The sequence below is a fragment of the Pantherophis guttatus genome, chromosome 13, assembly GCF_059756535.1.
Source record: "Pantherophis guttatus breed Tessera chromosome 13, ASM5975653v1, whole genome shotgun sequence".
NCBI classification, from domain to species: domain Eukaryota; kingdom Metazoa; phylum Chordata; class Lepidosauria; order Squamata; family Colubridae; genus Pantherophis; species Pantherophis guttatus.
The window spans coordinates 15,354,065-15,379,315 of NC_142075.1; the positions used below are offsets into that span (position 1 = coordinate 15,354,065).

Here is a 25,251-nt window from a genome sequence, read left to right on the forward strand (position 1 = left end):
ACCTTGGAGGTCATCTAGTCCAACCCCCTTGCTCACGCGGGAGACCTGCCCTAGGGATTCGAACCGCCGAACAGCTGACCTTTCTGATCCCCCTGGTTAAATGGACCTCGGGTGCTTGGTGTAGAGGCCAGCCGTCTCGAGTCAGCACATCACCATAAGATAACCCCTTCCCCCACTCACGGGTTGGCATCCGGCAAGGCTCCCGGATCAAATAGGTGGGTCGTAGGAGCATAGCCAGAGAGGGCATCCCGGGCTCCTATAGGTAAAGGTAAAGGTCCCCCTCGCACATATGTGCTAGTCGTTCCCGACTCTAGGGGTTGGTGCTCATCTCTGTTTCAAAGCCAAAGAGCCAGCGCTGTCCAAAAACGTCTCTGTGGTCATGTGGCCGCCATGACTCAACGCCAAAGGTGCACGGAACACTGTTAACCTTCCCACCAAAGGTGGTCCCTATTTTTCTACTTGCATTTTTTACGTGCTTTCGAACTGCTAGGTTGGCAGAAGCTGGGACAAGGAACTGGAGCTCACCCCATTATACGGCACTAGGGATTCGAACCGCTGAACTGCCGACCTTTCGATCAACACACTCAGTATCTTAGCCACTGAGTCACTGTGTCCCTTCAGGCTCCTATATTCACCCATAAGAAGCACCTCTGTGTCCAGCCAGAAGGACCAGCGATGGCACCCAGAGATGGAGACCTAGCAAGCCAACTGTCCCCCCCCTTCAAAAGGATACCTTGGGTTCCCTTCCCGTTCTCCTTTTGCAATTGACTTCACTTTGCAGGGAGTTGACCACTCTTCTGGAGATGGCTAGCATTTCTGACACTGTGTCCCAGGCCAAGTTTGAGGATTTCCCCTTAGGATGAAAAAACAATTGTGGTTTTTCATCCAAACAGACCAGCAAGACAGGATGATGTTGTTTTTTTTAAAAAAATCTGGGCATAGATGTTAACCCCTCACAATGGTGGAAGATCAGGGGTGAAATCCAGCAGGTTCTGATGGATTCTGGAGAACCGGTAACGGAAATTTTGAGCAGTTCGGCGAACCAGCAGCAGAAATTTTGAGTAGTTTGGAGAACTGGCAAATACCATCTCTGGCTGGCCCCAGAGTGGGGTGGGAATGGAGATTTTGCAATATCTTTCCCCTGCCACGCCCACCAAGCCATGCCCAAGAACCGGTAGTAAAAAAATTTGGATTTCACCACTGTGGAAGATGGAAGCATTAGGGATACCCCAAGTGGGATAGGCAGCACCAAATTTATCAGCAAGGTTGGCATTATGTATAAAATGTTTGTGACTGGCTGGCAGTGGTCCTTCTGCAGCTTTAGGGATACTTGTAAAATAGTTAGACATGGCATTTCAACATCGGTAAGCTTGGGAAAAACTGGCCTTTTGGGGGTTGCATTTTGGAAGTGTTCCCCAAAACTTGCCACTGTCTTTTAACGAGAAAAAAAAGTTACAGCTTTCCCTTGTCTCTTAGGGAACCAAAGGACTTAACTTTAAATTGATTAAATATTTGGAGTGGTGCCCAATCAACTCTGTGGTAGCATCACCAAATGACAAGGAATTGGATAAATTGTAATTTAAAACATCTCAAAGATGCCAGCTTGCCAAGTGCAGCTTTTAAACTGTTGGTTCTTTCTTGTTCGTGGTTCTTAACTTGGGATTTCAGATTTGGAAGATCCAAGGAAGTTGGATGAGAAAAACAGTACAACTTTATTTTCACCGTTTTATTTTATTTAAATACGTTTGTCTGAGATTTCACTCAGAGACACAAAAATGTTAAGATTCTCTGCATTGTATTCTCACTGTAAGGGAAATTTCTGTTTAATTCTAGGCTGGCTTGTGTTTAACAAGTTGGGTTTAAAGGAATTTGGCTAGTTTGTAATTTAGAAACTTAAGTTTTTTGCTCATTATATTGTGCAGAACCAACCCATGTGGCTGTTTCATTGTTTGTTCTGTTGCATAGATGTAGAAGGCTGGATTAATTCAGCTAATCCCAGGTAAAAGTTAATCCTGGTTAATTATATTGTGATCACAATCTGCTTTACAAAGAGGCTTGAAAAGCTCTCTTTTTGAAATCCTTGTAGGATGAGGATTGTAACATTGTATTTTAAATGAAGTTGAGAGAAATGTTAGTCTGCAGTACGTCACAAAATATCATTGTGCATTAAATCACAATGTCTACAGTTTAGCTGCCTATTTGTAAGCAACCTATTTGCGGTTTTATTAAAAAAACCATAGTTTAGAACAATGTAAAGGGCTCAATCTTTGCACATATCTTTGCACATAACAAGGGGCCTGGTGGCTCAGCAGACTGATAGCATTGTGATTAACACCAGCTGTCTGCAATTACTGTAAGTTTGAATCTCCCCAGGCTCAAGGTTGACTCAGCCTTCCATCCTTTCTAAGGTAGGTAAATTGAGGACCCAGTTTGTGGGGGCAATAAGCTGACTTTGTATAAATATACAAAAGTATGAAGGCTATTGCTTAGCGCATTGTAAGCCGTCCTGAGTCTCCGGAGAAGGGCGGCATATAAATCAAATAAAAAAAAAAACATAGAACAAAGAACAATAGAATTGGAAGGTATCTAGAGTAGGAGATCCTGTACCCTTGATGGTGAACCTATGGCACGCGTGCCAGAGGTGGCCCGTAGCGCCCTCTCTGATGGCATGCGAGCCGTCACCCCAGTTAAGGTCTGCTGTGCATGTGTGCACGCTTCCTGCTAGCCAGCTGGTCTTCAGGTCTCTGCCATGCATGCACGGGGGGCAGGGTGCATGCACAAGGGCTGTGCACACATTGCATTTTGGGGGTTTGGGCACATGTGCATTTGCGCGCACGCACTTTGCCACTCGGTCCGGAAAAGGTTAGCTATCACTGCCCTACACCATTTTAAACAAATGGTTGTCCAGTCTCTTTTTGAAAACTGCCAGTGATGGAGCACCCAAAACTTCAGGAGGGAAATCTTTCCCCTGGTTGATTGCTCTCTTAGGAAATTTCTCCTTAGTTCTAGGTTGCTTCTCTCCTTGATTAGTTTCCATCCATTGTTTCTTGCCCTGCCTTCTGGTGCTTTGGAGAACAGCTTGACTCCCTCTTCTTTGTGGCAGCCCCTGAGATATTGGAACAGTGCTATCATGTCTCCCCTAATCCTTCTTTTCACTAGACTAGACATTCCCCAACTCTACGTAAACCTGCCCATTGCTTAGCCCAAAGCTACCGTGTTTCCCCGAAAATAAGACCCTGTCTTATATATTTTTTGAACCCCGAAATAAGCACTTGGCCTCATTTTGGAGGGTCTTATTATTTTTGGGGCACATGGAGCAAGACGGGACTTCTCTTGCAATCTTACCTGATTTCCAGCTCTGTCTCCCTAACCCTAACCAGAGGAAATGGCGGGGACTGGCTGCATATGCATTTAAATATTTTCAGGGAGGGCTTATTTTTGGGGAGGGCTTATTTTAGTGCATGCGCTCAAAAGCCCGATTGGGCTTATTATCAGGGGATGTCTTTTTTTTAAAAAAAATAGTTTTTATTGAATATTTTACATTTTTAAAACCAAAATCAAAAATAATAGAAAAAGACAAAAACAGGAAAAAAAGACAAAACAAAAAAACAAAAAACCCATACACATACACCAAACAGTAAAATACAAAACATAAATAACAACATTATATAATATTTTGCAACTTTCTGCACCGACAATTATCTTTACTTTTAAATTCAATCATCCTAATCATTCTCTTCTTGTATAACCATATTAAACATTCTTATAAACTGAATTGTTATATATACTTACATCCTATTTATTAACATAGTCGATATTTTATCCTTACCACTATTCAATGCTCTTAGATTCCAACTGGTCAAATTTTGATTTACATTCTTATTTCCTGTTTTGATTTCTATTTTCTAGCCACGTATAGAATCTGTTCCACACTTTATAGTAGTCTGAATCATCTCTTTCTTTATCTCCATTGTCATTTTATCCATTTCAGCACATTCGAGGATCTTTTTAATTGCTATATCTTCAGATGGGGGAGTCTTATTTTAGGGGAAACAGGGTACAGAGTCATGGTGATGGAATGTGCAGCTGGAGAAGGAGTGGGGACAGGAGGAAGGTCAGCGATGGCACTTCGGCTTCCTTTGGGGGTGGGGAAGACAGCAGATTTCAGAGGGGGGGGGTCCAAAACAAAGAGACTGCATGTTCCTGAACTAGAGGATGGAGAGATGAAAAGGTTCAGACTGGATTGGATTTCACTGTGTCTTATGCCTGACAGCCATAGACTGCTGATTTTTTAATGTATCGATTGTATATAAATCTTTGCACTTCAACCTGTGCAACACGAGCAAACCTTAACTGAGCTTTTGCTGAACAGGGACATATTATCATCCTGATTTTTTTATCTTTCTTCAGAGTAGCTAACTATTTGTTACCATGTTTCCCCGAAAATAAGACCCTGCCTTATATTTTTTTGAACCCTGAAATAAGCGCTTGGCCTTATTGCCATGCGCTCAAAAGCCCGATTGGGCTTATTATCAGGGGATGTCTTATTTTTTGGGGGGGGGAACAGGGTATAAGTTATAGACAGTTCAAAAGCAGCACCTTTGCTGATCCAAATCTGTTCATTAGGGGCTCCAGGGTTAGGTGTGATCATCTGGGAAGAAACACCGGTGAGATGAACAAGGTCTTCATGCTACAGTGGCTGAAGGTGGGAAGCAGGTTGAGCTTTTAACTGGAGATACTCAGCCAATGACAAGGTTCTGCTTTTAAGGAGAAGTAGAACAGTCATGCATAGAAAACTCTTGGAAAGAGAGAGCAGGAAGCAGGATCTCTGTCAAAGGAAAGAAATATTGAGATTCTGTTTGGCTGTTTGGCTAGCAGGAAACACGCTTTAATCCGAGAGGATGGATCGTTCCTTTTCTTTGGCTGAAATCCCAGCAGAAGGCATTGTCCAGCTTCCGGAGAAGGTCTAGGAGTGTTTTTGAAGCAAGTCCTCCCCAAGAGTTGATTCTGCTCTCCCTTCGCTTATTTCCGGTCAGGATTTGAGAATGTTCCCATGCATTCCTGGATACCATCTCTCAAGCCTTAGAGAGTGGATGAAATCAAGGAACAAGAATTGTATCAAGGTATCTTACAAAATAACAAGAGTTGGTAGGGATTGTGGAGGTCTTCTAGACCAAGCTCTTGCTTGAGCAGGAGACGCTATGCCATTCCAGAACCAATGGCAGTCCAGCCACTTCTTAAAAACCTCCAGTGATGGAGCACTCACAACTTCTGAAGGCAACCCATTACACTTCAGGAAGTGAGGGGAGCCGAATGTCAACTTGCAAAGCATCCCTGGCCTGCTCTCGAGTTGCCATAGGCAAAGGGGAATGGGAAACTGATGAAGCAACTTGGCAGCCACAGACAGGAGCACATTCCAGACATATCTTTCTCAAGGCTGTCTCCCAGGGTTACCGACAGCGGCCAGAGGGGAGTGGTCTCTATAACTCGGGAAATTGCTCCGTTGGCAAATGTGATTGATGACACACCCTGGGGGGAGGGGCGAAACAGGGTCATGATTAGGGCCATAAATTATGAGGGGTCAGAATTGGCTTCATTTGGGTACCTGCCAACATGGAGCTCCTAAAAAATAACTGGATTTCTTTTGAAGCTGAGGGCAGGACAAGAAGCAATGGGTGGAAACTAATCAAGGAGAGAAGCAACCTAGAACTAAGGAGAAATTTCCTGACAGAATAATTAATCAGTGGAACAACTTGCCTCCAGAAGTTGTGAATGCTCCAACACTGGATGTTTTTAAGAAGATGTTAGATAACCATTTGTCTGAAGTGGTGTAGGGTTTCCTGCCTAAGCAGGGGGTTAATTTCTGATTAACTACAGAAATCTCTGCAGCATGTCTTGATGTTCAAAGCAGATGCTCCCATGGGCAATAGCATAACACCATAATGTTTTTGTCTAGCATTTCCTAAGCATAAGCCAGAAAAGAGGAGCTATTGATTAAGACATTTTCTTCCTGGAAGCTTTATCCATTGTATCTATGAACCCTCCATCCAGTTCTGGCTCTAAGAGAGTTTGTGCGTGGGTTGCTTCCTAGTCAAGCAGTGATATAGCTTTTAATTTTAAAACTGTCACCAAAACCATAACTTGTGATGAAGGGCCACTGTTTCTCTTGACAGTTTTGATTTACAGAGGAAAATGCAAGAGAGGGTGCTGGGAGTTATTTATTTATTTTTTTTTAAAAATCATTGCAAGGGAGGCATACATTCAAAGGACTTTTTCAGTTCCAAAGCTTCGAGCGTGTTCACTTTTAAAACTGAAGAGGCACTGTGGAACAATGGAATGGAATGGAGAGAGAGAAAGAGAGGATGTGGGGAGGGGAGGGGAGGGGAGGAGGTGGGATGGAGAGGAGAGAGGAGAGGAAAGGAGAGGAGGTGGGATGGGGAGGGGAAAGGAGAGGGAAGGAGAGGAGGTGGGATGGGGAGGGGAGAGGAGAGGAAAGGAGAGGAGGTGGGATGGGGAGGGGAAAGGGGAGGGAAGGAGAGGAGGTGGGGAGCAGAGGGAAAATGAGGTGGGGAGAGAGAAGGAGAGGAGGTGGCAAGGGGAGAGGAGGTGGGGAGGGGAAAGGAGAGGAGAGGAGAGGGGATGGAGAGGAGGGGAGAGGAGCTGAAAGGAAAGGAGGTGGGTGGGGAGAGGAAAGGAGAGGAGAGGGATTGGGGGTGGGGAGGGGAGGGGAAAGGAGAGGAGAGGGATTGGGGGTGGGGAGGGGAGGGGAAAGGAGAGGAGAGGGATTGGGGGTGGGGAGGGGAGGGGAAAGGAGAGGAGGTGGGATAGAGAGCGGAGGGCAAAGGAGTGGGAAGGAGGGGAGATGGATGGGGAGGGGAAAGGCGAGGGGTGGGATGGAGAGGGTAGGGGAGAGGAGATGCAAGGAAAGGAGAGGGAGGGAGGGAGGGGAGAGGACGTGAGAGGAGGTGGGGAGGGGTCAGGAGTAGAGAGTTGAATGGCGTGTCATTCTGAGGCTCTTGGTTTGTGCATCTTGAGCCAAAATAGTTTCCAGGCAGCACCCTCAGTTGGGTTGGTCCTGAAAGACCTTCTTAAGAGCCGTGGTGGCACAGTGGTGAGAATGCAGTACTGCAGGCTACTTCTGCTGACTGCTAGGCTGCCAATAATTTGGCAGTTCGATCCTGACTCAGCCTTCCATCCTTCCAGGGTGAGGACCCAGATTGTTGGGGGGCAAGATGCTGAAGAGGGCTGTGAAGCACTGTCAAGTGATATATAAGTCTAAATGCCATGCTACTTCTAATTTAATTTTAATTTTAATTTAATTTAATTTACTGCTAATTTAAATTGTCGCCACTAATGAGATTTTCCCAGACTTAAGTAGTGACCAGTGCTGGTTTTCCAGTCTTTCATTTCTGGTATCCTATTCTGTTTGTTCCCTTTAGCTTCTTTCTTTCTTTCTTTCTTTCTTTCTTTCTTTCTTTCTTTCTTTCTTTCTTTCTTTCTTTCTTTCTTTCTTTCTTTCTTTCTTTCTTTCTTTCTTTCTTCCTTCCTTCCTTCCTTCCTTCCTTCCTTCCTTCCTTCCCTCCCTCCCTCCCTCCCTCCCTCCCTCCCTCCCTTTTAATTTTATTTTGCTAAACTCTTATTTCTACTTGTCTTTGCTTTATCTTTCCTTCTCTTGGATCTTTTATTTTCTCCACTCTCCTGTGTCTTACCAGCCATTATTGCTCATCTATTACAGTCCAGGGGAGCCCCTTGCGAGATATTTTTTTTTAAAGCCTCTGCAGAGTTACATTAAGTTCTCATCAGGTTTCTCGATGACCATTGTTTAAAGGAGCACTGAATGCTGGGATTGCGCGATGAATTTCAAGTGATCCCAGTTCAGTGGAGAGAATGATTCAGGGTCTTTTACTCACCGAAAAGAGAAGCAAATTCCTGAAACACTTAACTGCACTTACCGACTTGGTTTTTAACGGCGCTAAATCAGTGCACCATTTTATTTAGCCCTTAGCAAAAGATCTGGGCTGTAATGCGCCTTCTCCGGAAGCCCAAACGAGGTTGTTTGAAGTTGTTTTGATGTCTTTTCTTGCTCTCTTGTTTCTCTCTTCTGGGCTTGGGCCAGAATTGGGGAATTGTATAAATTCACAGGGACGTGGTGGCTCAGTGGCTAAGACGCTGAGTATGTCGATCGAAAGGTCAGCAGTTCAGTGGTTCGAATCCCTAGTGCCATGTAATGGGGTGAGCTCCCGTGACTTGTCCCAGCTTCTGCCAACCTAGCAGTTTGAAAGCACGTAAAAAAAAAAAAATGCAAGTAGAAAAATAGAGAGCACCTTTGGTGGGAAGGTAACAGTGTTCCATGCAACTTTGGCGTTGAGTCATGCTGGCCACATGACCACGGAGACGTCTTCGGACAGCACTGGATCTTCGGCTTTGAAATGGAGATGAGTACCGCCCCCTAGAGTCGGGAACGACTAACACATATGTGAGAGGGGAACCTTTACCTTTACCTTTACAAAACATACAGAGATGATGTCTATGCTATTTGTAGGAGAATAGATGGGGGTGGGGCCAGTCAGGGGTCGTATTTGCCGGTTCTCCAAACTACTCAAAATTTCCGCTACCTGTTCTCCAGAACTGGTCAGAACCTGCTGAAACCCATTAATTTTAATATGTTTGTCGAATTTCCAGGTTTGGAAATTCTTTTGTTTCAGAATATTGGCTACTGGGGGAAGGGGGGAACAGGGGCGAGAGCTTGTCCTTGACGTCATTGGGTGCACTTTAATTTCCCCAAAGTGTCCAATTGTTGATAGCAGAAAAAATCAAGTTGCCTCCTGAAAAGGCATCTTGGTCTACCTAGTTGGGTTGACTAATAAAATAATCTTATTGAAGAGCCCACTGGTTATAGATCCCGATGAAGAGGAACCTGTTAGAGTTGGGCAGACACAGAATCGAGTTTTACTGGGAGATTCAGGAAAAAACAGGCAACTGTGAGACTGTGTTCTGTACATGTTTTGGGATCTTTCTCCCTCCTCCTCTTTGCAGATACGAGGCATAGGGCATTTATACACAACTCCTCTGTGAAATAGCTTATTTGACAAGGGCTGAGTTTTTTGGTGTGCCATTATGCTGGCTCCGTTGGCTGAGTAGGAGTCAGAAGAATGCAGCTGCCAGAACTGTCAGTCACCCTGAAGTTTATGCTTTGCTCTTGTTTTCCATGTGAAAAGGCTGCAGCCTTTTGTCTCAGTATGAGAGAGGTTGGGGAGGAATGGAAGGGTCTCTCTTGTAGGTAAGCGTTCAGCTTGCCTGTTGGTTTTTTTTTTTCTTTTTAATGTGCAGATGTTCCCTTTTTGAATGAAAAGAATCTCTTGTGAGCAAAAACCAGAATATTTTCCAAGAGATTAGGTAGAAGACAGGGCCGTGTAACTCTTAAGTGAGTGACATGGAGAACTTTGCCTATGGGAAAATTCAAGTCCCGGTTATTTCCAGCAAAAACAACCAGGTTGGTGTCGGTGAGGGAGATTTATTTATTTATTTATTTATTTTATTAAATTTCTATACCGCCCTTCTCCCGAAGGACTCAGGGCGGTGAACAGCCACGAGATAAAACACATCAATACAAAAATTTAAAATAGATTAAAAACGAATTAAATAATTTGGCTGAATTTAAAATACCCCATAATTTAAAACAAATTAAAATTTACATTTAAAAAGGGGAGAAGATTTAGGCCAGGCCAGCTTGATAAAATAGAAAAGTCTTAAGTGCGCGGCGGAAGGTGCGCAGATCCGGGATCCTCTGTATCTCCGGGGGGAGCTCGTTCCAAATCGTAGGTGCCCCCACAGAGAAGGCTCTCCCCCTAGGGGCCGACAGCCAACATTGTTTGGCCGACGGCACCCGGAGGAGCCCCTCTCTATGGGAGCGTACTGGCCGCTGGGAGGCTATTGGTGGTAGCAGGCGGTCCCGTAGATAACCAGGTCCTAAGGGTGCTGGTTGGTATCATTTTGTACCCCCCAAAAAGCAAGCAACTTTCATATATTATAAATGTTCGGATATGTCGCATTTTGGATCACAAAGGAAACGTTGTTTTTCTTTTACTTCTCCTCGTTCGTGCACCATGCCGTACAGATTTAATTGGCCAATTTAATGCTCCTGCTACTGATCTGACAAGCTGTCATTACTTAGATGGCAGTTGTAATATGAACTTTTATGGCAATTTTCTGCCTGGGGTAATCAAGAACAAAGACAGCTCCTTTGGGAAAAACCTGAACATTTTTTTCCCCACCAACTGGCTGTGCTATGTCTTTTCCAGACCCCTGCAAAGCATCCCTTAGACCAGGGGTCTGCAACCTTAAACGCTCAAAGAGCCACTTGGATCCGTTTCCCATAGAAAAGAAAACACCTGGAGCCACAAAACCCTCCCTCTGCCTGACTATTTCTTGAGTGGCCACAAAACTAGCATATGTAGTAGAATTAAACATTCTGTTTTCTTCTGAAACTTTTCTTTTCTTGGATTTATCCATGGTTGGCCTACCGGGGGTTGAAAAGCCCAATAAATTGCGTGCTGGTGGGTGTTGCACATTGGCGATTGTCGCGCATATTGTGAGTGACAGGGAGCCGCAGCAGAGGGGTGAAAGAGCCACATGCGGCTCCAGAGCCGCAGGTTGCTGACCCCTACTTTAGACTCATGCTCCAAAGACAGCAAAGCTGAGAAGGGCCAGCTTTTGTGACTGAAGGACACAAAATTTGGACTTGGAGAGATTGTCTTCAGTACCATGACTGTCATAGTTATCTACCCTATCAAAGAGGAGGATTAGGGGGGACAAGGTAAACTATATTCCAATACTTGAGGGTGTTGGAAGAAATATCCATCTGGTTCAGTTCCAAGTGGCCAGAAAGAAACTGGAAACACGGAGGATGATTTGAAAGATGGTTTATTGGTGAACAGGACCACATGGGTTTCAGATCCTGGGCAGCTGACCACATGGAGTGGAGAGAGTGGGTTATTTATACCCTCTCTTGGTCCTTGCCCTTGAGCTTCCTGTTCCTGTGCAAGAAATGTATTCTATTGGTTGTTGTAGGGGGTCACTGCTGACTTTGTGGGCTGTCCGAGTCCTGGGCTTGGTTGAAGCTTGCTGGGTGATGCAATGAAGGCCCTCTCTAAGCAGTTTACAGAGTCAGCATATTGAGCCCCCGACAATCTGGGTCCACCTTTCACTGACCTCAGAAGAATGGAAGACTGAGTTAACCTTGAGCCTGTGACAATCGAACTGCTGACAGTCGGCAGAATTAGCCTGCAGTATTTTATTCTAACGACTGCACCACCATGACTCCTGGTACATAGGAACACTTCCATGTCCTTTCTAAAGCCCTTCTAGCCCTATGATTCTATATTCTATGTTTTACTTTAGTGGTACTTGCAAGGACAAGCATGTAGCTCAGCGGTCTCCAACCTTAGCAACTTTAAGCCTGGCGGACTTCAACTCCCAGAGTTGAAATCCGCCAGGCTTAAAGTTGCTAAGGTTGGAGACCCCTGATGTAGCTGCTTCCCAAATAACAGTCATGTTGGGGATATCTGGGTTTTTTTAATCAAAGAAGAAAAGTGGTGAGGTTATTTGCTGTTATCTTCAAATGCTTCCTAGCTCTCCATTTTTAAGAATGCCAAAGACAGGTGGGCAAAAGATCTTGAAAGATATTGAGAGAAGCGTTGGTGAGTTTAATGTTAACTGCCAACTTTTTGAAGAAAGAGTAATGAAAGAGCTTAGTGTTATCTTCAGGAAGGCATTACGGTTTTTTTTTTCTATCTTCAGTTGAAGGGCATAAAATAGCAACTTGTAGGAACAAAGATGACCCAAGAAATCTTTCCTAGAATGCTGATGAGCTGCTTACATTGCTACATTAACGTGGTCCCCTAATATATATTTGATACAAAATTAACACTTCTAGATTAAAATGTTGTGACCGAAGGAGTAACATTAAGGAAAACAACTTTGCAACTAAGTAAGCTCTAAAACTTCACCAGAAGAAATTCTAAAGTACTGTGGGAAGAGGTAGCAAAAATAGAGTATTTTTCAGAGAGTAAGGAAATATTCAGGAAAGGGTATCCCAGATTTTTACTTTAATTAATTCATCTGCATTTAGTTTAAGGGAAATCTGTTGTTTGTTTTTTTTTGAGAGAGAGTTAGTTAAAAAGAAAATCTTTAGTTAAGCCTCTCAGAATGTGATGCTGTATTCTCCTACAAATAGCATAGACATCGTCTCTGTATGTTTTGTAGAGGTAAAGGTTCCCCTCGCACATATGTGCTAGTCGTTCCTGACTCTAGGGGTTGGTGCTCATCTCCGTTTCAAAGCCGAAGAGCCAGCGCTGTCCGAAGACATCTCCGTGGTCATGTGGCCGGCATGACTCAACGCCAAAGGCGCACGGAACACTGTTACCTTCCCACTAAAGGTGGTCCCTATTTTTCTACTTGCATTTTTGACGTGCTTTCGAACTGCTAGGTTGGCAGAAGCTGGGACAAGTCACAGGAGCTCACCCCGTTACGCGGCACTAGGGATTCGAACCACTGAACTGCCGACCTTTCCATTAACAAGCTCAGCGTCTTAGCCACTAAGCCACCGCATCCCTATAGTATGTTTTGTAGATTGTGCCAAATGTCTTCCAAATGTTTTTCGTTTGCATGCTTTATGCCTACCAAAAACATCTAGTTTCCATGTAAGGAAGGAGATGAAATCTGTATATCTTAATCCACAATCAGAGCCTTCTTTTCTGAGGATCCGATAAAGTCAGGAAGGTCTGTGCAACAGTCTTCTTCTCAACTCAGCAGACTCTCAGGACTGATTGCAAAAAGTAAAATCGATAGATAAATTGATTGGTAGGAAAAGGTGTTGTTAGGTTCTGAGGATGTGCAAAACATTTAAAACCTTTTTCAAGCACATTGTTTAGTGGAATGTCCCATTTTGCACATGAAATTACTCAGAATAGTTCCATCAAATTTCCCGTTCAAAAGAGTTTGGATTTTTATTGTTTGGTCGTCCCCTTTTATGGTGCTGTTGTTGCCCTTAGAAACCCATTTAATGCTGGCTTTTTAAACGCTTGCATTGAGCAGGAGACTTCTGCCTTGCTGATCTAGCAGGGAGTAAAATCAAAACAGCTGTATTTAAAATAGTGTAACAAATTGCACTTTCACCCAACGCTCTTGAACCTTGGGTCCTGAATGGCTACTTAATCATGGTTAAAATCAACTCATTCTCAAAGGGGGAGAAAGAAACGAATGCTGTAAAATGCTCAGTGAAGAATAGCGAGGAGAGTAACCCGACTGAAACTGCATTTTGGGTAGTCCTTGACTTATGGACACAATTTACCAGAATTTTAGTCACTAAGCAATTGTTGTTTAAGTCAGTCATCACATGTGTGGACCCAATTTTATGACCGTTTTTTACCATAGGTAAATAGCATACCATAGAATAGGTGGTACCTGGCTCAATAGTAGTAACTGTGAGAGGGATCTTGGAGTCCTAGTGGACAACCATTTAGATATGAGCCAGCAGTGTACGGCAGCAGCCAAACAAGCCAACATAGTTCTAGGCTGCATAAACAGAGGGATAGAATCAAGATCAGGTGAAGTGTTAATACTGTCAGCACTTCAACCTGCATTTACTCTAGTGCTGACGTAAGAAGGAGAAGTGAAGGTGTCTGGAAAGGGACGGCTGACTTTTCACCTACTTATTTTCCCTGGAGATAATGTTTCCGAGGAGATGAGATGGGAGGGGGGAATTCCTTTGAGCTGGAGTACATTAGGGGTAGAATGACTTGGAAAATGGCCAATGAGTGCAGGGGAGTGAGTAACGGAAAGGGAGGGTTTTGGGGCTGGAAGTCAGTGTTGGCTTCATTTGGAATCAGGTTAGGATGGCGTGCTCAATAAATAGGAGTTTTTTCTTCAAAGATTTTGTTTGAAATGCATTTTATTTGAGACGACCACAGACCTTGACAGATACCACTTTATAATGCCTTGGTAAGGCTGCACTTGGAATATTGCATTCAGTTTTGGTCGCCACAATGTAAAAAATATGTGGAGACTCTAGAAAGAATGCAGAGAAGAGCAACCAAGATGATTAGGGGACTGGAGGTTAAAACATATAAAGAACGGTTGCAGGAACTGGGTATGTCTAGTTTGATGAAAAGAAGGACTAGGGGAGACAGGATAGCAATGTTTCATTATTTGAGGGGCAGCCACAAAGACGAGTGGGGGGGGAGGGAGTTAACCTATTCTTCAAAGCAACTGAAGGCAGGACAAGAAGCAATAGATGGAAACTGATCAAGGAGAGAAGCAACCTAGAAGTAAAGTTAAATGTCCTGACAGTTAGAACAATTAATTGAGGAACAATTAATTGCCTCCAGAAATTGTGGGTGCTCCAATACAGGAAGTTTTTAAAAGAAGAGATTGGACAACCATTTGTCTGAAGTGGTGTAGGGTTTCCTACCTGAGCAGGGGATTGGACTAGATAGAAGACCTCCAAGGTCCCTTCCAATTATGTTATTCTGGTTGTTAAGTGAATCACCTAGTCATTGACTGAACCATGCCCTTCAGTTGTGTTGGACTTCAGCTCTTCAGTTGCATGACATCAAGGTTGCATGGTCAACGCTGAAATCTCGCCGAATGAGAGGCGCCAGACTGTGGAAAGTTGGAGATGGTAACAGAAGGCTTTTATCTCAAGTTACTTACCTTAAAATGGCCGTGGGATCTGAGATCATAGTCATAGAGTCATAGACCCCTAGCCCCATGGGCAATGAGTTGGTGAACTTGTGTATGTCAGCCTGTTATCATACATCAAAAGCTCTCTCCCACTCCGGTTTCTGCCTTCCCTGCAGACCTCAAATATTTAACGTCAATGTTCCCCCTTCCCTGCAAATAAATCGATCAGTATGCAAGATGTTTTGTTCCTTGCTGAATCATAGGCTGCTGTTAAGATAAACGGATCTGCGATGACAGTTCTGAGTGGAATACCAATGTAGCGATGCTTTTTCCCGGAGGTTTTTGACATTTCTTATGAATTCCTTTTGAAAGGAGGTGCAATCCCAAGGAGAAGAGAGAGAGAGGAAAAAAGACATATTTGTTGGACCGCTTCTGCACAGGTGGGAGAGAGAACTGATCTAGCTCGGAGCAGAGCGCATGGACGAGCGTTGAGCATTAATGTAGATGGGGTTGAGCTGAGCCTTTGCAATAATTTATTAATCCAATTCTTTTAAATCATAGCGGCACAAATCTCTCTTTAAGAATCTCTGGCTTTTTTTTTTTTTGTTCATGTCAATATTATCCATTATGTGAATGGAGATGATTAACGTTATTTTGTGCAGCATGTGTTTTTATGAAAGATTTGATTTAGCTTTTGTGGTCAATTGCCAAGCTGGCATTATGTTTCTCTCCTTCTCGCTCTCGCTCTCTCTTCCTCCCTCCCTCTCTCCCCTCTCCCTCCCTCTCTCTCTCCCTCCCTCTCTTTCTCTCCCTCCCCCTCTCTCCCTCGCTCCCTCCCTTCCTCCCTCTCTCCATCCCTCCCTCTCTCCCCCTCCCCCTCTCTCCCCCTCCACTCACTTCTCTCTCCCTCCCTCCCTCCTTCTCTCCCTCTCCCCCTCTCCCTCCCTCCCTCCCCCCTCTCTCTCCCTCTCTCTCTCTCTCTGTATGTCTTTCTCTTTCTTCCTTGTTCTCTTTTTTGCATTTGATGATCAAACATTTCCTCTAACTGCACGATAAAGGTTAAGGAACAGGCATCTACTATATCTGGCATTCCTTAAAATTGTATTTTTAAACTCTCTTTTACAAATGTTGAGTATTTGGGTTTCTCTTTGACATTCATGTAGCATGGAGAGTTGTTTGCTGGGAATTGCTAATTCATGGAATGCTGATAATGTAATTAATAACGTCATTTTTTTAAAAAAAAAACGGTGTTGTAATGTTCTTGTATGTTTCAAAGAATTATTTGTAAGGACAACTGCATTGGATCAGACAAATTGTACAGATAGCCTAGCATTCTGACAACCTGGAATTTTTCTTTAATTATTTATTCTTAGAGGTTACTTGGCTCTAAAAAGACGCTGCATAGCTAACAGATATTTTAACAACTCATAATCTTAAAAAAAGGAAAACGTTAAGAAAAGCCATTGGCCTATTATTTTTACAATGTTATTCCCCAGAAAATAGCATCCAAAGCTTTGTTTCCAAGCTACCATCTCTCCTAAGCATTTGAAGGATTGCAGTGGGAATAAAATGTAAATGTTGCATTCAAATCAATTTGGTGGTTTAATTTATGACTTATTTATTATTTTTATTAGAACGCTTGTAAATATCATTAAGGCCTAAAACTCAGCAATATAATGAATTTGGAGGCGAGGGGGAAATGGAAGCATAGAATGATCCTAATATAATTTATCTTGATTTAACGGACTGATGGAGGAAAGAGGTGCCCATAAGATCCAAATGTCCATTAAAAAGCAAATGAAAGGTTGCATATTAGTAAAATGATTTCCCCCCCCCATTTGTATCAGAAGTCTGTTGAATAAAAAAAATAGGTAAATCTCAGATTTACTACATGCAAATCCTTTTTTTGGGGTGGGGGTGGGGGTTACCTTTGAGTCAGTGTCGACACCTGAAGAAGGACCTGCCGTTTTTTTGGCAAGATTTCAGAAGTGGTTTGCCATTGTCTCATTCCTAGGGTTGAGAAAGAGTGACTGGCCCAAGGTCACCCAGCTGGCTTTGTGCCTAAGGCAGGACTAGAACTCACAGTCTCCTTCCTGGCTTCTAGCCTTATACCTTAACCCCAGGGGTGTCAAACTGAAGGCCCCGGGACCGCCCTGGAAACAGCGAAGGACCAGCGAAGGACGCAGCCTCTGCCAGCGAAAACAGAGCTCGGGAGGGGCACAGGCAGCCCTCGCAAGCTCCATTTTCACTGGCAGAGGGTTGCAGGAGGCCATTGCAGCCGAAAACGGAGCTGGGGAGCCCGTTTTCCCTGGCAGAGCGCTCGGGCCATCACAAGCGCGATGTCAGCGTTTCAACGCTGGCATAGAGAGCAGAGGAGAGCGAGAGATAAACTCTGAAATTTTGCCTGCTAAATCCCTTTGAAGTCGGGTTGTCGTGGAAATGAGGGGAGGGGGCACATTCCTGAGAAATGACGAGGAAAAGAAGTCTGAAGAATGACTTGGAAGATAGCCAATGAGAAGCAGAGATTTGGGGATCGGAAAGGGAGGGATTGGGGGGCAAAAGGTCAGTCTTGTCCGCGCGGAGTCATGATCTGCTGGCTGTGCTCAATTAAAGAAAGATTTCCTTAAAGATTGGCAGTTTGGAAATTCATTTAATTTTGAGATAGCATCGTAGTCTGACACGAGTGATGTCGAGCTGGCAATGCCCACCCTGGCCACGCCCCCTGGCCATGCCCCCCAGCCCCCTTCCCCGAGGTCAAACACAACCCTGATTGCGGCCCTCAATGAAATTGAGTTTTTTTTTTAAATTTAATTTTATTAATTCAATTTGTATGCTAGGGAGTTTGACGCCCCTGCTTTCACCTCTACATCGAACTGGCTCTCTATCTAATCTTAGCAGGTTTAAAGAGTCATAGATTTAGCATTTTTCCTATGCATTCTACATCCATGGTGAATGGTGATTAATATATTGGCTCAAGCAACCCCTGAAGTTTAGAATCATTGTATTTGTAACAGTTCAGATGGCATTGGCATTTGGTGGGAACGACATCTTAAAAATGAACCACTGGGACAACTTCCTGTTTTCCGTCTAAATTTCTTTTTAAAAAGGGGGTTCCCCCCCCTGAAAATAGAGAAATTGGATCATTTCGGTCTCCTTTTTTCACGAGTAGACCATGTGTATCCAAGAGACTTTCCTTAGCCATTCTGTAAATAAGGAAGTCTCCCAGAGAAGCCATTTTGTGAATGAGCTCACTGCAGAAGCTTTATCAAAAGCTCAGCTATGCCAGGAGACCATCACGCCATTTGCCTACCAACTTAAGCTGACGCTTTATGTTCTGTGTTACAGAAATGGCATCGGACATACCAGGGTCAGTGACACTGCCAGTGGCACCCATGGCCGCTGGTCAAGTGAGAATGGCAGGATCTGTGCCTGCCAGAGGGGGAAAGAGGCGTTCTGGGTAAGTAAGCATCACTTTTTCCAAAATAATGTTGAGTGGACTAACAAGATATTTTCAAATTTTTCTCCTCCTTTTCCTTCTCCTTCTCCTTCTCCTTCTCCTTCTCCTTCTTTTCCTCCTTCTTCTTCTTCTCCTTCTTCTCCTTCTCCTCCTCCATCTCCTCCTCCTCCTCCTCCTCCTCCTTCCTCCTCCTCTTCTTCTTCTCCTTCCTCCTCCCCCTTCTCCTTCTCCTCCTCCTTCTTCTCCTTCTCCTCCTTCTCCTTCCTCCTCCTCTTCTTCTTCTCCTTCTCCTTCTTCCTCCTTCTCCTCCTCTTCTTCTTCTCCTTCCTCCTTCTCCTCCTCCTCCCTCTCCTCCTCCCCCTCTTCTTCTTCCCCTCCCCTCCTCCTCCTCCTCTTCCTCCTCCTCCTCCTCCTCCTCTTCTTCTTCTTCTTCTTCTTCTTCTTCTTCTTCTTCTTCTTCTTCTTCTTCTTCTTCTTCTTCTTCTTCTTCTTCTTCTTCTTCTTCTTCTTCTTCTCCTTCTCCTTCTCCTTCTCCTTCTCCTTCTCCTTCTCCTTCTCCTTCACCTCCTCCTATACCTCTTCTTACCCTCCTCCTCCTTCCCTCCCTCCCTTTGTCTCATGCAAACACACACACACACACACACACCTTAACACAGATACATGCTAAATGGCTGCAAATTTTGCACAAACACTTCATGGAGAATGACTGGATTTAGGAGGGAGTGATCCTTTTTCTTTTGCATTAGTACACAGGTCTTCTCTCTGAAAGTCACTCTCTGATGGATTTTCTAACACTTGGAGGGAAAAGAAGAGGTGGTATTGCGAGATGGATAAATCATGCAGCAATAAAGGTTGGAAATGCCAGGACGATGAAGGAACATTTTATCCTAGATGGTGGATACATACATGCATGCATACATACATACATACATACATACATACATACATACATACATACATACATACACAGACACTAAAATGACTGGAAAGAAATAGACCAACCTGTTCAGAAATTTCTGAAAATAAAATATAAAGTAAAATCGCAAATAATATCATCCCAACGAAGATAAATGAAAAGTATCATAATTTATTAAGAGGGATGCTGACAGTGGCCAGAATCAATCTGGTACAAAATTGGAAAAGAAAAAAAAAATCTGCCGTGAAACTTTCATCTTCTCTAAAACGATTTTCAGCCACTAAGCACAAAAAGGTTTTCTACTCCCTGAATTAATAGTTTCCACCTTGTGTTTTTGACTGAAAGCTAAAGTTAGATGCAGTCATATTTCTTGAGGAATGGATTTTTTCCCCCCTTTTCTTTTTCACTTGTGTCAAATGAATAACGTGCAGTGAAATTTCAGGGTGGAAGGAACAGTCTTTTTGAAGCTAGCCAAACATCCGTCTGAATGAAATGCTGTGAACGGTAAATTTGTAAAGGATGGAAGTCTGAACCTTGGTTTGATTTCAAACGTATATACTGATCTGCAGAGGAGTTAAATGCAAATGGGAAAAAGACAAGCAGCTTGAATGACCTTAGAGGAAAAGAAAAGGAAAATTCAAAATCTATATTTTTTGTAAGATCTGGTCTCAAAATGCCGTTTTGAGTATTTACAAAACAGTTGATAGCTTTTGAGCTCCCTAAACCATTTAATCAAGCAAGATGTTTACAAAATCCAGGGAGGGGGGGAATGCATTTCCAAGTATTTCTACCCTTTGTGGAAGACACAGATCCATCAGGAAGTGGACAGGAAGTGGACAGGAAGTGGACAGTGAATCCGATTCATTTTATTAGCTACCCAAGTGACCACTAGGGGCCACTGTTTCCCCACCAATGGAATCAGCACACCAACAAATTAAGGAGCTCCGAAAGAGCAGCTTAATTTCAATGAAAATGAGAGCCATTCTCCCTACAGCTGTTTGCTCAGAAATATATAACGATGACATTAGAAAAGGTGACCATAATTTAACCAAAATTAAAATTTAATTGATTGGCACAGCCTGACTCTTCCCCTATTCTCGCCTCTTAAAGGTAGGTTTGGGATGGCGATTTAGGGAGGGAGATACTGTACATGGTGGTCCTTGCTCTAGGCGAAGCACATATTTTTGAGTTAAACAATCTTATCGGACTTCAAAACCAGGGTGGATTTGATTTAAATCGAGTTGATTTAAATCACAATTTAAATCATGATTTAAATCACTAGTAAAAAGGCTTGATTTAAATCAACTCGATTTAAATCATAATTTTTAAAGAGCAACTGTCATCTCTGCTACTCTTTTGACCCGCTGTTGACTCACCGATAGTCCCAGTGTTGCAGAATATACAGCCTCCTGCTACATAACTAAGCTCCATTTCATGCTGAATAAAGTAAATTATTTGTGTATCTTAAATAGAAAATTATCTTACGATAGATTTTTACCCCAAAGGTTTTTATTAAAATAAATTTGATAAAAATCAAAAAAATCCGATTTAAATCAAAAAAATCCGATTTAAATCAAAAAAATCCGATTTTTTTATTTTTTTAAAAAAAATCATTGATTTTTATCCACTCTGTTCAAAACTCAAAGTGACAAAAATAGGGCAATATTAGGAAGGTAGCAAGGGTGGTGGTGGAGGAGTTGTGTTTGCAAAGAAAGTTAAGAGGGGAACTGGAAGAAATGGATTTTTTTTGGCCCAGCTGACCAGAAAAGTAACGGGTGAAGAAATTGGGCAGGCTTTGAAGATGATCTGGCTGTAACACCCGCAAAGCAAATAACAGGATAACTTTACCAGAACAGAAACATTTGACTTCTGGCTTACTTTTAATGATCAGCTGGATGGAAAGGAAACCAATGAAAGTTCAAGATGGCCAACAATTCTGCTTTTGAACAGTGCTAAGGAGAGGGAAAATTAAGGAGAGATAATGGCTTTATGGATGTCAGGACCCAGTTTCCCTCATCCACTGCTGTTGACCAGGCAGGCTGGGCCTGATGGGATTTGGAGTCCAGATTATTTGGAGAGCTGCACTCAGCCCATTTTGGCTGTTTTAGGTTTGCTCCAAAGAGAGAAGAGACAGAACTGTTCATAAACTCTTAACAAAAAGGAAGAACTGGAAGTATAATGAGCATCGCTAATGAGCAGAGAAAGGGGAGGCATCATGAGAAATGGTTGCCACGATGTAAAAAAAAAAAAGATGTGGGAGCTCTAGAAAGAGTGCAGAGAAGAGAAACAAAGAGGATTAGGGGACTGGAGGCTAAAACATATGAAGAACGGTTGCAGGAACTGAGTATGCCTAGTTTGATGAACTGAAGGACTAGGGGAGACATGATAGCAGTGTTCCAGTATCTCAGGGGCTGCCACAAAGAAGAGGGAGTCAAGCTATTCTCCAAAGAACCCAAGGGCAGGACAAGAAGCAATGGGTGGAAGCTAATCAAGGAGAGAAGCAACCTGGATCTAAGGAGAAATTTCCTGACAGTGAGAACAATGAATCAGTGGAACAACTTGCCTTCAGAAGTTGCGAATGCTCCAATATTGGAGGTTTTTAAGAAGATGTTGGATAACCATTTGTCTGAAGTGGTGTAGGGTTTCCTGCCTAAGCAGGGGGTTGGACTAGAAGACCTCCAAGGTCCCTTCCAACTCTGTTATTCTGTTCTGTTCTGTTCTGTTCTATTCTATTCTGTTCTGTTCTGTTCTATTCTATTCTATTCTATTCTATTCTATTCTATTCTATTCTATTCTATTCTATTCTATTCTATTCTATTCTATTCTATTCTATTCTATTCTATTCTATTCTATTCTATTCTATTCTATTCTAAATAATGCATAATTCACCTCATCTTCCCTTAATCCATGCAGGCTCTTCCAGCTATATTCCAGAGATAAACTTGTAATACTCTCTCTTTTTTTCTCCCCCCAAGAATGGACTTCGATGATGAAGATGGTGAAGGACCCAGCAAATTTTCAAGGTGAGCTTTTAAAAACAGGCTCCCTCGAGGTATATAAATGGATGAGGGGACACATATTGCACATTTAATAATGCCATTGCCACAAGGAAACCCATGTGATCTCAGCAAATATGCATTAATCTATGCATATATTTAATATTAAAGAGCATGAAACAAAATGTAAAAAAATTCAGGAATGCCCCTCGCAACTCTTGACAAGCTAAACATTTTTGGAGTGTGTCTCTGTGAGCACGTCGTGCACATATACACACCGGTGTTTGTGCTGCTTTATTAACCAGAGGCATTTTCTTTAGCTGATCAGCCCATTGCATCGATTAGGATTTGAAGAGGAGACCTCAGGGGATTTCAGAAGACACCAATAGCAAACTATTCGGGGTTAGTGGTGGGAAGCAACGTACCACAATATTTCTGTGAAGTTCCTGGTAGTTATGCTGGACCTGAAGGGTTCTTAGTGCTTTCTGAGCTTGCTTCTTTTCTTGCAAACATTTCATTAGGTAGGTAATTCATCAGTGCTAGTCTACCTATCTATAGATGAGCACTCATGATATTGCCTAGTCTGGGTAATGAAGCGTCTGCAAGAAAAGCACCAAGCTCAGAGACCTCCTCCCTCTCCTCCTCCTCCTTCCCTTCTTCCCCCTCCTCCTTCTCCTCCTCCTCCTCTTCTTCTCCTCTTTCTCCTCTTCCCCTTCTCCTCCTCCTCCTCCTCCTCCTCCTCCTCCTCCTCCTCCTCCTCCTCCTCCTCCTCCTCCCCTTCTCCTCCTCCTCCTCCTCCTCCTCCTCCTCCTCCTCCTCCTCCTCCTCCTCCTCCTCCTCCTCCTCCTCCTCCTCCTCCTCCTCCTCCTCCTCCTCCTCTTCTTCTTCTTCTTCTTCTTCTTCTTCTTCTTCTTCTTCTTCTTCTTCTCCTCCTCCTCCTCCTCCTCCTCCTCCTCCCCCCTCCTCCTCCTCTTCTTCTCCTCCTCCTCCTCTTCTTCTTCTCCTCCTCTTCTTCTTTTCCTCCTCCTCCTCTTCCTCCTCCTCCTCTTCTTCTTCTCCTTCTCTTCTTCTTCTTTTCCTCCTCCTCTTCCTCCTCCTCCTCCTCTTCTCCTCCTCCTCCTCCTCTTCTTCTTTTCCTCCTCCTCCTCCTCCTCCTCTCCTCCTCCTCCTCCTCCTCCTCCTCCTCCTCCTCCTCCTCCTCCTCCACTTCTCCTCCTCCTCCTCCTCCCCCCTCCCCCCCCCAAATCTCACTCCTTACTAGCACTGAGGATGTTACCTAATCTGGGTAATGAAACATCTGCAAGTAAAGCACCAAGCTCAGAGAGCACCAAGGACCCTTCAATACAACCCTGAGCTAGAAATATTCTATTGAGCTGGACTTGTCTGCAACCCCCCACCCCACTTTTTTTTTTTTAATATTCCATTCTTAGAAAGAGCATTTATACACTCGGCTGCAAAGCGGTAGAGCTATCCAAATAGAATGGATGGAATACAAGAATAATTTTTCCTGCAGGTGAGCAAATCACAATCCTGCAGTGCCCTTCTTGGAAATGAATCAGAGCGAACTACCATCCTTCTGCCTACCCTGTGACAAACTCCCTAACGGTTTATTACTGCTGCTTTATTGCTCTGTCCTTACACAGTCTGGCCCAGGAGCTCTGCTTGAAAATACCGAAATGACAAAGCAGTATTTATAAGCTTGGCGTTCCTTGGAGTGCCTTCCCATCCGTTTGACATATTGTAGGTGCGATGAAAACAACCTTCTCTGGGATTTCAAACTCAAGGCTTTGCGTTCCTCGTCCTTTCAATCCAGAGGCAGCTTTCTAAATGGTTTTTGAACGAGGAAGCTTTCAAGATAGTTTGCTCCACTAAATGAGGTCCGAAGGCTGTTTGTTGGGAGTGGTTTAGTGAAGTTCAGGGAGACAGGGCTTGGCATGGATTGGAAGTCCCTTCTAACGCATTCCTTCTGTGATTCTTTATACCAAGAGCATAAAGAGGCTTGTCCCACAGGTGCGTTTCAGCAGATTCTGACCAGTTCTGGAGAACCGGTAGCAGAAATTTTGAGTAGTTCGGAGAACCGGTAGTAACAATTCTGACTGGCTCCGCCCCCATTTATTCTCTGCCTCCCAAGTCCCAACTGATTGGGAGGAAATGGGGATTTTGCAGTATCCTTCTCCTGGAGTGGGGATGGAACGGAGATTTTACTGTATTCTTCGTGGGATGGGAATGGAGATTTTGCAGTATCCTTCCCCTGCCACGCCCACCAAGCCACGCCAAGCATTTTTCAAAGTTATATTTACCAGAATAGGTAAACTGGCACATCTATGAAAACCTGAATCTGAGAGGTCAGAGTTTTCCCTCAGTAAATCAAAACCCCCAAAACCATCCCCTCACTCCTCAGTCGATCACATGCTCCAATCACCGTCCGTCCCATCTTGAGACAGCACTCCGACCACTCCTTCTCCAGATGCAGGATCGGCCTGACCTTGACCGAGAGGAAGAATGCTATCATGTCTACAGGCAACCCCTCTACTAAATCCCCCCTCCTACTTTCCCACACAGGAGAAGGTGGCAGCATGGAAGCTTCCGGCCTAATATGGCTTCCAAAGCTGACAACAGCTTAAGAGAGGGCTGTAAAGCACTATGAAGCAGTATATAAATCTAAGTGCTATAGCTATTCGTTTAACTGCAGTGATTCGCCTATCAACCCTGGCTAGAATTGGGCTCAACTCCCTTAGCAACTCCCTTGCTTAGCAACAGAAAATCTGGCCCTAATTGGGTCGTAAGTTAAGAACCAGATGTACTCAGCAGCCTGCTGAGGTGTCATGGGTGAACCTTCGTTTGTCGTTGTTGTTGCTGTTGTTGAAGCTTTTGTGCTGTCTGACTCCCAACCCTTCTGGGTGGCTCACGACAAACAAAGAAATTACAATAAAATCAATAGAAGATTAAAAAAAAAAAAAGATAGCAATCACAACAGGCCGGATGGAATGAAGAGATGTCTCCCTGGTCCGCGCGCCAATGGTCTGGGTGAAGAGACAGGTCTTCATGTCTGAGCCAAGACAAATATGATTGTTGTTGTCTTTTTGGATTTTCCTCTCCTTTTCCTGGTACCGCTGCAAGCTTAAAGCGCTACAACTTTGAAACTCACTGCCATTTATCATGCCCTCCAGAGACGGCAAAAAGCTCCCATGAAAGCAAAG

General features: G+C 43.7%; 1 protein-coding gene across 5 annotated transcripts in view; it reads left to right on the forward strand.

The window, feature by feature from the left end:
- Window positions 1-25,251, forward strand: part of ARNT2 (aryl hydrocarbon receptor nuclear translocator 2) — a 104,258-nt gene that overhangs the window by 745 nt on the left and 78,262 nt on the right. For 3 of the 5 annotated variants that reach the window (XM_034421392.3, XM_034421393.3, XM_087877919.1), the window contains exons 2-3: window positions 18,028-18,139; window positions 22,031-22,078. In XM_034421392.3, coding sequence (XP_034277283.1) covers window positions 18,028-18,139; window positions 22,031-22,078 — 160 coding nt within the window. Of the gene's footprint in view, window positions 1-4,875; window positions 5,124-14,908; window positions 15,123-18,027; window positions 18,140-22,030; window positions 22,079-25,251 lie in introns of those variants that run through there. The other 2 variants (XM_034421395.3, XM_034421394.3) reach the window with 2 other exon arrangements.